Source organism: Pinus tabuliformis, chromosome 2_2, assembly GCF_031772625.1.
Source record: "Pinus tabuliformis cultivar Carrire ecotype Pingquan chromosome 2_2, CPIR1, whole genome shotgun sequence".
NCBI lineage: Eukaryota > Viridiplantae > Streptophyta > Pinopsida > Pinales > Pinaceae > Pinus > Pinus tabuliformis.
Window position 1 is genome coordinate 543,120,282 of NC_142300.1, and position 16,783 is coordinate 543,137,064.

The 16,783-nt window shown below is 38.9% G+C and overlaps 1 protein-coding gene across 11 annotated transcripts in view; it reads right to left on the reverse strand.

Annotated features, from left to right (window-relative positions):
- LOC149193765 (phosphopantetheinyl transferase-like) overlaps positions 1 to 16,783 on the reverse strand; it is a 99,418-nt gene that overhangs the window by 53,677 nt on the left and 28,958 nt on the right. For 9 of the 11 annotated variants that reach the window (XM_089404928.1, XM_089404935.1, XM_089404929.1 and 6 more), the window contains exon 2: positions 14,573 to 14,748. In XM_089404928.1, coding sequence (XP_089261054.1) covers positions 14,573 to 14,748 — 176 coding nt within the window. The remainder of the gene's footprint in view (positions 1 to 14,572; positions 14,749 to 16,783) is intronic. The other 2 variants (XM_089404937.1, XM_089404936.1) reach the window with 1 other exon arrangement.

The window sequence follows — 16,783 nt, forward strand, 5'->3', positions numbered from 1 at the left end:
TATACAAATAATATACGAATGGTATGAAATGTTGCAGGACTGAAGTTCAGTAAAGTGATAGGACCGAAATATAATTTTCCTACAGGACCAAAATGTATTACAAGGGCATGACTGAAGTATGGATACTAGAGCCGAAGACACAAAATGATAAAGGGCAAGCCAAAATCTTTGAATTGTTTGTTGATGATTTTGTAGAAGAAGAAAGGTTGACTTGATGGATGGAGGAAGGTCTTAAGGTCTTGGTTTGTCTCACCTCGATTTGATTCTACTAGAAGAAGAGTTTGACTGGGTTTTCCCCTTCATAGGGGTTTTTCCCTCGCTATGCACCTATCTTTGGTATCGATCTTCTTGTTTGGAATTTGTCATGATGATGAAATAGAAACATAATAACAATAATGAAGAACAAAATAATAATCACAAGAATTTGTCAAAGTATAAGAGAAATTAAGCTAAAGAACCTAGTCTATAAGTTGCCCTAGATTTCTCAACAGGGGCATGAATTGTCCTAAGAACTATGGCATATGTTCGTAAGGGTCTCACCAATCAAGCACAAAGGGCCTCCCAAGGTCTCACAAATTTGATGGCTATTATAGTATTGTTGTATGTTTGCCTCTAAGTACCTCTATTTGTTAGAAGCATCAAGAAGACATTTATAATCATCCAAATGAGGCCTAGTTTGGTCTAGAGTGGGCAGAGTGAGCAAGATCTAAACCCAAGGGCCTCCCTCATATACAATGCCAAGCATCTTTGTTCCAACTAACAAAAAATATGGATAGAGAGTTTTAGGACTCACTAAAGGTAGTAAAGCCATCCTCTAATCTCATGGTAGATGGGGCACATGAAGATGAAGTGCTCCTTTGTCTTAATCTCATGAAGATGGCAAAGCTAGGAAATTCTATCCCCTCAAGTGAAGTGGTGGTTGGTTTCAATTCAAATGCAATGACAACCAATCGAAAACTGCCTGAGTGAGATCTAAAGGTCATGCATCACATGTTGAAGTGTGTAGGGGGTTTGAACAATATGGCCATGGGCAAAATCTGCATTTAATAGCATAAAATACCTTGGACCTCATAGTATTAGGGTTAGGCTTTTTGCGTCTTCTAAATTGAATATATATATATATATATATATATATATACAATTTTCAACCACCTTTTTAGGGTTGACATCTAGGGTTTTGTAGTTGTTTTATGCATTTTCAGCCATTGAAAAATTGTTGCGACTTATTTCCTTATTTACTCATTCAATAGCCTTCGCTTATTTATTGTTTATCATCAATTATAGGTTTTTATATAAATGTTGTCATAAATTTTGCATGTTTTGTAAATTGTAGTCTAGAAACCATAATTTGTAATAGCAGTTTGATAATTAAAGGCAACATGTGTTTGGTATGTATTGAGCCTCTCCAGGACTATCCAATCCCTCTAGATTTAGCCATGGGTCCTCTGAACTCGTTACCTTATCTCACTCGAAACCTTTCTTTATTGAACATTATCCTTGGTTGTTTTATTTAGTGGAACCCTAGAAGGGCATCTAGCCTGGGAATCCTAAGGTTATCTAATCCCCAAGATCCACTAGGGAAGACTCCCTTGTTGGGATAATATCCACCCATAAAACAAAAAGGGAACAGTTACTAAGGTGATAGTGGTGGTTGATCCCATTGTTACCCTTAACTTGCAGTGCTAGTGAGGCTTTACACTAGGGTGCTAGATTTTGTGATAACAGGGATCAAGTGTTCCTTTGCTTACAAACTTATAAACAAATATCACTTAAAGATAATGTTCCCCAAAAGCTAGCTCCTAAGTTCTATGGTCCCTATCAAATCATACAACACATTGGTCAGGTCGCTTACAAGCTGGCTCTTCCAGCCCACTCTGAGATTCATCTAGTATTTCATGTGTCTTGTTTGAAGAAGATTGTGGGATCAAATTGCAAAGTACAGATCAACTAACTAGAACTTGATGAAGAGCACACAATCAAGGAAGTATTGATTCAATGGAAATATATGCAACCAGAAGATGTCACATGGGAACCAAGAGTGATTCTCCAATGATTTCCTCAACTTCAGCCTTGAGGACAACATTGCTTTTAAAGGGGTAGGGCATGTTAGGGTCCTCCCCTAACCCCCTTACTTAAATACTTTATTAATGTATAAGGTCATCTTCCTTGAATAAGGCCCATTAAATAGTTAGTTATTTCTCAGTCATTGTAAAAAAAAGGGTCCCCTTTTATTTATAAGACCCAATTTAGTTGGTCAACGCACATTACAAGGGGGCCATAGGTAGTTGACATTCTTTATGGATAGCTAAATATAAAAGAGAAGGTTGTGTAAGTTATGTCAAGAATTGTTATTGTATTTGGAGCATCGCTCTTGGAAGTCGCCCCCTTGAAGAGGCAAGTGAACATAGCTCTCTATTTTCTATTATCAAAAGATCTTAGGGTTTAACTCTCCTTTCTCTTGTGTTCTCAGGTTTTGCACTATATTTCATTTGAATTATGCTACAGTCTCAATGATAGCTAAGATGCTAGTTTACTTTTCAACCACAATAACTAGAGGTGCAATTAAGGTGCTAGAATTCTAGAAGGCGACAAAGGGAAAACCTCTTAGACTCTTAAATTGCAAGTATTTCCCTTCTCTCATTTCTTCCTAGCATGAATGGTTGTGGACATCCAATACGCACATTGTCTAAATCAAAAATCCCTATTTTTGCAAAAGGAATTCATCACCATTATTGCTAGAACATAGTTTCTTTCATCGGAGCATCTTATTCTCTGCATCACTTATTGGTGTGCAAAATGAAAACATGTTTAGGTATTATCAAATAGAAATAATGAGCTAATTAAGGGATGTTAAGCTAGATATATTTTTTCAAATAATGATGATGTGCCAAATCAGAGGCCCATTCCCTCTAAATTTGGGTCATGAATCTCTTCTATTATGGATGTCCATATACAATCTGCTTTGGCACTTTCACTGAGATGGTCACCACATCTAATGAGAGAGAACTTATCTAATTTACTATCAAGGACTTTGCTTCTATAATTAGGCACTTTATCTACTTCTGTAAATTGGCATCCCTTTCTGTCATGGTGGGACAAAAGAAATAATTGTCTAATTTGGGTATATGTGACCCTGTATTTTTAGCCTACATGTACTTTTTGCATTCTCATGTGCAAAATACCATATCTGTATATGTAGATTATCTTCATCTCTAAGATTTTTAATTTTTTTCCTCTAAAGACAATCCTAAACATGTTAAGACACCATCAGCTCAAAGAAAGGTAACAAGATACTCTATTGGTTAGCAACCAATTTGATCATGTTGTCGCGCAATCTAGTAGGATCCTAGGAGGGGTACCTAAGGGACAACTACTAGACCAAATGAAGGCAATGGGACAAAGACCCACTGTCACCTCAGTCAGTGTCCCCTGCTCTTTACAGACTTTCACGGATCAAAGGAGTCCTAGTATGAGGGAAATCACTATTAATGATAAAATTGATGACTAAGTATGATGTGATTTCCAAGGCCCATTCAAAGGAGAGGCTCAAATACAAGCTCAATGCTTCCAGAGAAACAAAAAGGATCTCCAAGAAAGACCTAGGGCTTATGATATTCAATGATGACAAGGAGATCTAAGGTCAAGGCTCCAAAGATGATAGGGACCTTTCAAGAAGCTTTTTAGGATGATTATATCCCTTTATACAAGCTTTCGGTATTCTTGAGAAGGACCTAGTATGGGACCACACGAGACTTAGGGTTTATGTATAATCGTGGGGGAAGACTCTCCAAAGTGTTCTCTAGGTCAAGGTGAGATGGAAGAAAGGGCTTGAATGATTTATTCCATCGAATACTATGTGTCAAAACCCTCAAGAAAGCAAACACACCTAAACATTCATGATGAGCTTCTAGGCTTAGAGTCAGGGCTTCTAATTTCTCACAAATGAACAGTGGGAGTTTCGTGAAACCTTAGGGAACCCTAGGGGAGACACCAATGCAGTACTTTATCCAAGTGGAATTGAAAAATTCCTCCCCTATAAGAATTCGCAGCAAACCCTAGCAAGGTCATCTAGGTTGAAGGCCAAAATTTTTGGGAGGAGAAAAAGAGAAGGGAAAAGGGGGTGATCACCAAATTTTCTTGGATCAGTGCCTTATCCTTGGGCTATGGAATCTATGTGATTTGAAATTTGGCCTAAATTGTTTTCAAGAAGGCTAAAAAGTGATGCCCTGGCAAGCACTCTTTAACATTTACCCACCCAAAATCAAAAGACCTTCATGGAGGAAAAACAAGTTATACTCCACTAGGAAGATTCATTTGCAATCTAACAATCCTTTCCAATGATATTAAATAACTAGGGCACAAAAGAAAGAGATAGTTACAAAATCTCCACACATTAGACAATAGACATTTTTCATGCAAAAATCTTGTACAAGATTACTTACAAGATAGCAAGAGATATATCCAAATCCAACATCAAGATGATGGCTCCAAGAGAGAACGAAATTTCAGCTCCAAAGATATCGAAATGCATCAAGAGATCTCCAATAGACAACCAAGAAGTAATGTGAAATTCTCAAGAAGAGATATCCAAGTTCAATTGATGATGATCAATACAAATGAGGTCTCACTTTATTTATATGAGCCTCTACAAGTTCGATTTAGCCTAAGATGCCCAAAATTTACTTTAATGCGCAAAATAACAACAACTTTGGTGACAACCCAACCAAATAGCTCAAATGTGTAAGATAAGCCATCCAAATGAACCCGAAACAATAAAATAATGGTGCAAAGGGTCGTTGAAGGGCCTAGTTGAGTCATCAAGTGCCATTTTGAAGAACATACCTCCATGGATAATGATCAAAGGGGGTGGCCCCTTGATCTCCAAGCAAAACATCATGTGGTGCTCCCAAGTGACTATGGGGCACATGGTCTCATGGGTCTCCAAGTGGCTCATAATCAAGTCGATGCTCCATCAATGAGGGCCAGAAGATGACATATGCCCTCCCATGTCTCCCCGGGAAAGACAAAACCTCCTTTGGGCCCTAGATCAGCTGCCAAGTGTTGGGTGCAATGTGTAGCCAACTGGACAATGTCGTCCAAGTGCATCATCATCTTTATATAACTAGGGCATGAACAAGCAATTGGTGGTGCTGAAGAAGCCCATGGTGTGGCAATCAATGTTTTGCATGGTTGAAGGCTCGTAGCTCTCAACGCTCACCCTGCAAGTGCCATTATGACCCTCTGAAGGGCTTGGATACTGTATAGGGAGGGCGAGTCCAAGATGAAAACCCGTCTGTAATCCTGTATAAGATCTAATGCATCTCCTCACCTTTCAAAACAATAATTCATTAGTGCAATTGAGTAAATAAGCTTGTTAATCAAGGCAGAAATGGGCACTTCATAGTGGCATGCCTTCCAAATGGGATTTGAACACGTACTAGTGTTACCTTCCTTGACAATAGAGGTTAATGAAGGACCCTATTAGGTGGTCTCAACCTCGAAGGGAATGATAGGTCCAAGGTACACCCATCAAGTGGTAGGTGTCATGTAAAATAATGATGGAACGAAGTGGGGACAAAGGCAAGGCTCCAAGCCACATGCCATGGTACAAGGCTAGCTAAGATGAAGGAGGCCCACACCTTGGGTGTATGAATGTAAGCAGGGAGCAATCGCGATACATGAGTTACCCCGGCTTTTTTTTTCCACCCTTCTTCATTTGACTTTTGCCTTTTATTGATTCTTCCTCCTTTTACTGCTCGGGCCTCAAGGGGATGAGAGCATGATGTGTAAGATATCGCAGTAATTACCCCCTTAAGGTGGGGCAGTTCATCACCCACTAGAGGTTGGGACAATCATGGGTTCCTTGATGATGAAAAGGGCACTCATAAGGCCCTGTGAAAATTCCAATATGGAATCCTATTGCAGCAACTAGTATTATTTCTCCTAATTGTTAATTAATTTAACAATTTATCTGCTATGAAAAATATCAAAATAAACACACTGCAACCTTCACAAATAAAATTGCAGAAAATAAAATTTTGAACGCTGAGAAATGCTAACACACACACATAAAATATAACACAATTATTTTTAGACAAAAGTCCCCGGAAAAACCCAACTTGGGAAAACCGGTGCAACAGTGAGGGATTTTATTATTATGCAGTAGCAAAAATCTAAGTACAATCTGGATGCCTGAAACTGGCAATCCACAGCAAGAAAATCTGGGCAAAATTATTGAACGGAATTTACCCTTCCTCCATAAGCAATCCCAGCGCAACTTGCCTACAGAAAACTCAGCCCTTTGACCCTCTGCGATGCACTGCGCAGTTTGCTTGACGTCAAGCCTCCAACCAGTCTCTGATGAAGTCGTTCTACCTTTAGCTGCTACATGTTGAGAAATCTAGGGCATCAAGGTTAGGTGATTTCTCTATTAATGATAACTGCTTGTGAATGCTTTTTACTTCAATAGATTAGGATCTTCTCTTTAGTTAGATTATTATAGTATTCTTCGTCATCAAATACCTACCAAAGCATATATAATAAAGAGACAAGAGGCACACAATATAGGCTACCAGCGAGGGCCAAAACCTCTCCCACTTGAGAGGAAAACCCAAGCGAATTCTTCTTCTTATATTGACTTCAATTGACAAACACCAAGACCAATATCCTTGACCTATTTGCCTCTCCAAGACCAAGTCTCAAAGCTTCCTTGACAAGCTCCTTTGAGTCAACAATAGTCAACCTTCTTATTTCTTCCTCCTCAGCTACCTTTCAGAATTTCGGCCCCTTGATTTAGGTCTGCAATTTTCGACCCTAATTCAAAAACCCTAGTTGCAGCTTCTTGGAAAGTGTCACCTTCTAGATAATTCCCTTGATTCCTTCACTTAGGATAGAGTCTCCTTCTAGCTTAACTTGGCTTCTCTTTTGACTTGTCCTTCTCCAAATTCGGTTACCCAAGAGGACTGCAATTCTTCTCGACTTCTTCTGCAGCAAATGATCCCTCTTCTTCCCACTTGTAATATCAAGGTGGCGCTAAACAGATCCAAAATCGATGTTAAAGACTTCGCTCTTCCTTTTTCCCTCTTTGTTGGTGATTGTTGGAAATACTCAGGGGGGGTGAATCAATATTCCTTTTCAATTGTTACTTTTACCAATTAAATCAGTTATATTTAGAACATAAAATGAACAATAGGAATAAATGCTTTTATTAATATACTCTTTACAATAAATTAGGTACAATATATATAGGGCTCCAACCCTTGATGAAGACACCGGTCTTCAATTCCCAGGCTCCAACCCATTTCCAAGCACCAACTTGGTATTTTGTGAGGCTCCAACCTCTAGGGCTCCGACGCTATCTTTGTCAAGGCACCAACCTTGAATTTAGGAGCACTAAGTCCAAGGACACCAATCCTTCCAATTTTGAGGCACCAACCCCAAGGGCTCCGACCCTATCTTGTCAAGGCTCCAACCTTGGATTTAGGAGCACCAACTCCAAGGACACCAATCCTTCCAATTCTGAGGCACCAACCCCAAGGGTTTTAACTTTTGACCCTATAGTTTTGCTTTGTCAAGAAATGTTTTGATTATATTACACTACTCTCAAAGTCTTCTTCATTGTGTTTTGTCAATCTACAGCTTCACTGCTACATCAATGACAACCTGTCTTCATATCAAGGAGTCTTCACAATTCTTCATATTGCCCAAACAAAGTCTGCAGAGTTACCTCATGATGATTTCAAATAGCCATCACAATCTAAAATAGTCTTCACACAACTTCAATGTGTCTACAATGAATTGTACTAAGTTTTGTACACAAACAATTATTTGTTTCAACCCTCTGTTCTAACTGTCACAATAACTGCTTCAAGAGTACTTCAGAAGTGTGAACGTCACGGCTTCACGTTGTACGTTCAATTACAAAACAATCTTGTCTATGCAGTCCTTGTAACAGATCGCGACTTATGCTTTAACGAATTCATCATAGGTCCGATCTTTTAATGAATAACCCAGTCAACAAAAGCTCGACCTTCGGGTTTCTTCTTCCTCTGTTGGACCTTTGGTTTCTTTCTTCACTCACTCGGCCTTCGGCTTCGTTCTTTTCTCTGTCTCGCTCAACCTTCAGCTTACATTCACTGTTTTTCTTTTCGCTCGTCCTTCAGCTTCCTTCGAGTTCACGAGTTGTGAACTGTTTTTCTTCTTTCTTATCGATGCCCAAGATCCACGCCTTGAAGTGAAGTGTTTTAACTCGTTTTTATACGAGTTTCACCAATGACCAAAGGTCACATCTATTGGAGGGAGGCCGACTTGTATATTAAAAATATATATCGGAGAGACTTTTGTTAATATTCAACAAATTATAACATAGCCTTGTTATTTACAGAAAACGCATCAATAGAGGTCCCCACACGCCACTTCATAGCTTTCATTGCAATCGCAATTTTTTCGAACTCTCGCAATCGCAACCTTATGGCTTCACGATATAACATCCTGATACCCCTACTGCCAATGGCACTGATGCGATATGGTATCAAGCAGCTGTTAATAAATCCGTCGGGTCCACAGCTTCTATCGCAATCGGCAGTTCGAGGTCCACCACTCTATCACAATCGGCAATCCGTAATACTATCGCATTCAGCGTTTTACCATGACATCCCATTAAGACTTGTGATATGAAAGTTTTGATATGCAGAAGCGATTTTACATTGAGTCATATTATAGTGGTGCAGTCAAGTCCGCAATAATATCGCAATCGGTGTTTTAACATGACATCCTTTAAGACTTGCGGTACATAACTTCAGACGTTGCGGACACGATAATACAATAAACCTATTTCAATAGTCCTATCGGGTCCATATATTATATCGCAATTAGAACTCCAGCATGATAACTTTTAAAAGGACTTGCGATGTGGAAGATGTGGTGTTATATTAATTGTTATATAATCACGTCAGGCCCGCACCTTATATCGCACATCGGAGGTTTTGGGCAATGTTACATAACTTAATATAATGGAACTGCCGATAAAGTTCCTCCAATATAAATTCTCCAATGCGGTGTTATTACATGGTTTTATTCTTGGGTTCTTGCTCCTGTGACTTCTCTTCACTCTGCCGCTCTTCCGATAGTTGTTGCTCATGTGGCTTATCTTCATGTGACCTTCGATAGCTCTTCTTTGACTGCTCTTGTTCTTGACTTTCAATGGCTTTCTTTCTTGGGTCTACTGCTTCTATTATGTCTGTATATATATATATATATATATATATATCAATCCACTTGGCTCCTCCATCTCATCATATCATCATATATCAAACTTTCATCACTATGAGCATTATGATCAATGGGCATCAATGAGCAATCATGTATCAAAGAATTTTCCATCACAAACACTGCCATATTGACATCAATGACAACCTAGATTAACAGTGATGAGGCTCCTTCCCAAGTGATCTTCGCACTTCTTGCTGCAAACTTGTTCTTGACCGAATTGCTTGCTTCCGAATGAGAGTCGAGTTGCCTATTTATAGTGATTTTCCCATGTATATTAGTTGACTTGACAGAGATCTAGGCCGACATGTCCCTTGGGGAGGTTCCATTCTATGTTGCACGAAACTTCTAGGAAGCCAATGTTTTGGGACGTACTTGTACCCGAAACTCTGAAACTCGGCCGAAACTTGACCAAAACTCGACCATTATGTAATCATCTATGAGAGTTAATATAGACTTGGTTCTAAATTGTCATCTATAGGTCTTCTTCCCTTTTTTCTTGCAAGATAATGCGTTATTTACTTATTTATAAATTTTTATATATATATATATATATATATATAAACATATCTGATGTTTCAGCAAACGTTTCGACCAATGTTTCCATTTTTGGGAGGTGACGTTTCTAAACGTACCCATTTCAGAAACTCCGAAACGTTTCAGCACTTCGTGCAACTTTTCATTATTCCTTCTTGAAGCCAACTTGTAGGAGGTGCTTGAGCTTGGTCTTGGAGGGCCTTTTTATTCTTTTAATGACTCATACAAATATGTAACATGCCCAAGAAGGGTCCTTCATACATGACATTGACTCAATTTGAATTTTATGACTTGATGACAAAACCTAAAGGTTCACAATGGGAACCTTAACTAAAATAAAATTCCTTGATCATGAAACCCATGATTCAAGTACTACAAAAATAATTTTATTTTCTTCTTTACATCAATTACATAAAATCACAATTACACATGTCATTATGAAGACCGAACCTAGTTACACTTTTTAATACTAAGGAAATCGTCTCTTTGACCTTCTGGAACCTCTACCCGGCCTCTGGAACTGAGAACGATTTTCTCTCCAACAAATCGAATTGCCCTCTTTGAAGCTACTACGTAGTGCCTTGCATTGTCTCACTGGGATAACTTGACCCTCTTGTTGTTGCCTCTCCAGATCTAGAAAACTTGCTCCGATCATTGTCCCTGCCCCTCACTCACTACTTCGATCTCTGGCTCTCTCCAGCAACTGACTGCTACTACTCTAGAAATCGAATTGCTCAAGTGTCCTCTCCATCACCGCAACGACCTCCTCTTATAATCCACTGTTGGAGCACCAATGGCCAAGATTAAAACATAATCGATGGCTCAGATCATCTATGGATCGATCTGTGTGAGTTTCTAGACTATTCTCGTCTTATCTCAGTTAATACTGATTAATTAACCATATGCCCTAAGTTTAAACTTAGGAAATATTTAAAAATCAGTTAATAATCTAATTGAAACACTTCTAGGCGAAATTTCAGTAAACGATTTATGGGTTTTGGAGAACTTGTGTATTCTAGCGTCTCCACCAAATTTCGTGGCTAGAGCCTAGAACACATCCGATGCTACAAAAACTAACAGGGACTAGGAACCAGGGTGATGGCCATAATGATATTGGGTATAGCTCATATTTGACTTTTGCCTACGTGCTAAATTCTATTGTCCCGGCCATCTTTTGCATTTTGTGGTACATTTCATGTTGTATATGACCGTATTATGCTTTATCTTTCTTTTTAATTGCATCAACACCCAGGGCATCGTTTCGGGCCCAACCCAAGGTGTGAACAAGGAGAAGGGGGTGCTAACACCTTATGGACCCAATGGACAAATGTGGACCCAGATGGGGAAAATGTGAAAAGGGCTTGTAATAAGTGGAAAGGAGTGAAATATATGGTATTGGGAAGTGGGACCATGCAACCAAAATCAGGGTTTCCCATGTAGTGCCACTCCTAAAGCAAGTAGCCAATAAAGGAGATTCCACGGGACTAGGATACAGGATTAACCACCAAGATGAGGCAAGGGAACAAGAGTACAGTCAAAGCTCGGTCTTTCCACCAAATCCCCCCATTAATCCATGCCCAAGTGTGCCCAAGAAAAGCAAGCTTGAACACCCAATTACATAATGAAAAATCATATCTTCGGAGTTGGATGGCCCACCTTCAAACATACGATCATAACAAATGAGTGAAGACACACAATGGCTAGCTCAGGTGGCAAAGAATAGTAGCACATCAAGCTATCAGGTGGCTGCAAGGAGCTGCTGGCTGTCAGCTGAAGACAAGACTAGGAAAAAACTTGTCCTATAGGGGTCACCCACTGATGGTGGGTAACAAATCCCTTGGTTTCATTATTGATGCACAATGAGTACATACTGATTGGGAGAAGATCAAAGTTCTTCAAGAATCAAGACTACCCTACTCTCACTTGAGTTCAGTTGATGAGCATTTAAGGAAAATTGAGCTACTACAGAAAATTCATTTGTAATTATTCTCATATAGCACAGCAACTTCATCCATTGCTATAGACCACTAAGCATTTTGCCTGGGTGTCAGAACTTAAATGCATTTCCGTAGATCTAAGATACTTTATGCTCTGCACCAATGCTTCTACAACTTGATCAACGACAACCCTTTGAAGTTAAGACAGATGCTTTGCAATTGCCACGCAAGTTATTTTTAAACGGACAGGATATTCAGTAGCATGTCATTCTAAAGCTCTTTTGCAACAAAGCTTAACTGTAGAATGCACAATGAAGAGTAATACGTCCTAGCTCAAGCACTCAAGCAATGGCAACACTATATTATAGATAAGGAAGTAATTTTGAACACTCATCACAGTCCAAGATTCAGGAGCATTGCCATATGAAGTGGGCATCCTACCTGTAGCAATTCCGTTTAGTGAGTCAGTATGGGAAGGGGGGCACTAACCACATAATTTATTTTCTTAGCCACCCTTCCCATCGAGTATCTATGTCAAGTTCACTACTTAGTAAGATTGGCACAATATTTACTCTTTTGACACTCACTTTGCTCCCATCATTGCAAACTTATAGCAGGCTACAGTACTGAATCAAATTCCATTTTTGGATTATAATTTCAAGGATTCTTTACTACTTAATCTTGATCAACTTTTCACTTCCACTGGCACAACTTGTGAGTTTCTTCTGAAAGAGGCTCACTTCTTTTCATATGGGAGACATTTTGATGTTGATAAAACACTTCGGATTCTACAGCACTATTTTACTGGCTATCCAATGGAATAAACTTCAGAACTGTATTCGCATAAATCCAAACCCACTAACAGGAAAGCAGTGTTATATCAACCATTGCCAGTCCCCTCTCAAACACAGGAGTCTATATCTAGGAACTTAATTGTGATTCACCCACCACTCAGCATCTTTGCGGCAGTTTGCAAATTTTCAAAAATGGCTATCTTCATTCCCTGCAGCAAGACAATGGAATCACACAGAACAGCAAATTTATCCCTTTGGCATATCCAAACACACTTTCACCTTCCACTCACTATTTTTACAATCAAGACAGTTTTTAGCCATTTTTCGCTCTCCTTGTGTTAGATGCTTGGTTGTAAACTGTAGTATTCTATTTCATTTCATCAACAAACCAATGGTTAAACTGAGGTGGTCTCCTTGTACATGCACTCTGCATATATCAGCAGTCAATAATGTAGTGGGATAAATATCAGCATGAGCTACAATTAAGTAACTCAAACTTTGATAGGTTACTCTCCTTTTGAAATATGGCATCTCTTTTAGCCTCTTGCACCAAATGAGGCTTCAATTGCCTTGTCTACTCCAGCCACATCATCATAAAGGAACATGGCAAAGCTGCTTCTTTTGTAAAGCACATAGCCAAAGTCCATCCAGGGATATCCTTATCACAAACACACGCTCAAAATAAAGGGTCGGGCTCCACATGACTTCCAAGTCAGTGACAAGGTATCTTCACATTTGGATAAAAAGAAATTTAAGCAGCAACATCACAAGCTAAAGGCCAAATGATATGGTCCTTATATCAAAGTTGTTAGATCTAACATTCTTTGTTCAAAACTTCTAACTTATTTGTGTTTCCATGATGTGGAGAGCATCAATCAACTTAAGTGAACCATCATATGAGTATCACAATGCAAGATCAAAGGATAGTTCAAAAAGAAAATTTGGAAAGTTGATAACCTTGCATAAATCAAAGAAAATAGTGGTCTCCACGCAAGTATTTTAGCTTTCAAACTTATTCAATTGGCAGAATATGCATAACAGCCCATGTTATTCCATCAGCTTGATAAAATATGGAGGTATTTCACAGTTAAGAGACCATAATGTGTACATCCACAATATATCAATTCCAAATGTTGGAGTAAAACGTGTTGCGAGATTAAAAAAATCAAACATTGTAAGCAAAGGACCTTCTCACCGTGAAAGACACTAGGCCATAATATGAGCATATTGGGACAATGTGTTTGAGGGCAGCAGCCAGAGATGAAGGAATGGAGTTGCTTGATGATCATTTGAAAGTAATTTGGCTGGTCCAAATGCTTTACATCAACCAAAAGTACATCATTTGGTCAACCCTATTTATTACTGTACCATTATGAGTCACAACTGTAAATAATGGATTGTGTTCTGTGAGCAATTTGATGAGATCGGATAGCCAGCTCTGACTTGACAAATTATTGCAGAGCATATCAGACACTATGTAGATGTAACTCTGATTTGCCAAATAATAGGACTATCTTCAACCCAAGGAAATTGGTATACAAACATGAATTACAAAATCAAGGGAGTCAACAGGATCACTAGACATGATCGCCAAAGAAGCAATGAGAAGTGATGAGAAATAAATTGTAAATCCACCAAGTCCTACATCTTGCAAGGCTAGTGATTGCAGAGCCACTCAGACAGCTATGTAGAGGTAACTCTAATTTCCAACTTACAAGACTACCTTTCACCCAAGGAAATCGATATTCAAACACAAATTAAAAATATAAGGAGCCAACATACTTACTAGAGAAGCAATGAGAAGAGAAAAGAAGTAAATGGTAAATCCATCAAGTCCTACATTTTTTAAGACTGGTGATTGCAGAGCCACACAAACACCCATGCAAATGTAACTCCAAATTTTCCAACTTATAGACTATCTTTCACTCAGGAAAAAGATATACAAACATAATTTAAGAAATCCATGGAATCAAGGCAATTACTAGACAAGCAACGAGAAGTGAAAAGAAGCAAAATGGTAAATCCATCAAATCCTACATCTTGCAAGGCTAGTGCGCACCAAGACACGAGCAAGTAGGGCTTGTTTCTGAAGCTGCTTCTCCTTCATTTCAAAAACATGCATGTGCTCTTCTGGAGAAATCAAATCTTTATATGCATTAAAGATCATTTTGCCTTGAACCTCTTCTGGGACAAGATACCAGAAGTGAACCTCCCTGCAAATGAAGAGACAAAGCCTTAAATGAAATCTTGTAAAGTCTTACAACTTATAAAAGTCTCCCATAATTAATCATTTCATCCAACTGAACTCGTCATGCCTTCTACATTATTTATATTGGGATGAATTCAGGTCTCATGTTATCATGTTTCACAAAAATTGCATCACGCAAGCATAAAGACACAGAACAACATCTTATAGTCCCATTGACAAGTGTAGATTTAAATAGTATTTTCCTAATAGTTAGAAGAGACAATGTCCCCTCCACCAGGCAAACTTGGTACAGAAAAAGCTGTAATTTATGGCAAAGCTGTTTACTTAAAATATCCTCTCCTATCCAGGCCCTTCTTCTAGAATAGGAAGAGTGCAAGAGCATGAGAGCATACGCTATGACATCGACAGTAGGCATCAACATCCAGAACGGATCATCCAATTACACATGTAGTTTGGAAATCACGCAGAAAACACGTGAATAAAACATTATGGAAATTAATGAATCAAAGCATGTCAATAATCAAGCACTTTCCCTACACCTCACCTAGGGAAATACCTATTTTGTCAGGAAAAGTTTTTCTGCATACATCGATAAGTGGACTAACAGTAGTGGTCAGTTACAGGAATCTTGCACACTTAATTGTTAGCAATGTCACAAGTGGAACCTCATGCCTTTGGGTTGCATCCGTGGATTGGGACTTTTTCCACTCAGACGTGAGTTGAAGAGGTAGCACTTTGGAACCATTGTCAGAGATGAAGTCCATTTCCTAGAAATTTTGAAGACCATGCTTCATGATGGATGGGTTTGCAGCCTAGTAATATGAATTTTGATGGGTTGGCGTGTATATCTTAATGGAGTTGCTTTCTTTTCTTACAATCCTATGCTTGGAGATGATGCTACTTTTTGATTGGGTTGGTGTATTGGTGGAGGAGACTCACGTCTCCTTACTGGATGATGATGTTTTAGAGTTCGATGATGGATCACCCTCTTGGTATAATTGCTCACTGTCTTTTGGATATTTTTCTATAGTGGACTAGCTCTTGTATGACATGATGCTTGGCTTGGTATATGAGCGCCTTTGAAGATAGAAGCATCTTGATGGTAATTTGACAGTTTCCTAGTGACCATTTGAAGAGATAGGGCGCTTCCCTTCCTCGTCATCCCATCTTTCATATATTTGGGGGCTTGGTTGTATCACTTTGCATTCTCATTCCAAATTGTAATTTGCACTTAATGATCAAGTGAATATGCTGAGCCCAAATCAGGTATGAAGACTTTCTTTTAGATGCTTGTAAATGATTGCTGCAATCCCAAACTTGGCCTGAGTATCCAGTTTGAAGTAAAAACAGTACCCTAAGCCCAACGCATGTCTAAAAGAAAGTTCACATATATTGCAGAAGGTATGTCAAGTGCTAGAATCAGGCCTCAACGAATTGTATGAGGAGATTTAGAAGTAGACGAGTGGACCATCCAGATCTGTACATGCAATCCAAAAATCAGTATCGTGCCAGTCATTAACATGATGTCTTTCTCTATTCAGAAAATATCTCACCATCTGTTTTGGGGTCTGTTCTCAACCCTGTATTGTTATGTGACTTCAAGCCCTCATTTATTTCCTGTATCTTATTTCCAGCCAGCAAATGAGTCACCTCAGCCAGACATTAAAGGCACCATCTTCAGAAATTCACTTCCAGCAGCCAAGAAGATAGTTTAAATTCTTTCACAGTTCATTATCAGCCTTTGATGCACTCAGATCTAACACTTGTTTGTCCTGTATGAAGAACATCCTGCCCAAGTGATGACAAACACCATACAGAAATCATCTAGATCCATTTTATAAGCAGTCGATTGGACATTGGGTGAGAAGCGTTCAGCTTAGAATAGGTTTGAGGGCACAGATATTGAGGGACAAACGTTTTGAGAACAACCTATTGGACCATATTAGCATATTACCACATGAGATTCACTTTTCAAGAAAACTGAGAGTTTAAGTAAAAATATACCAGCATGGAAGCAATCTTTTGAGATTGTCAAGGCA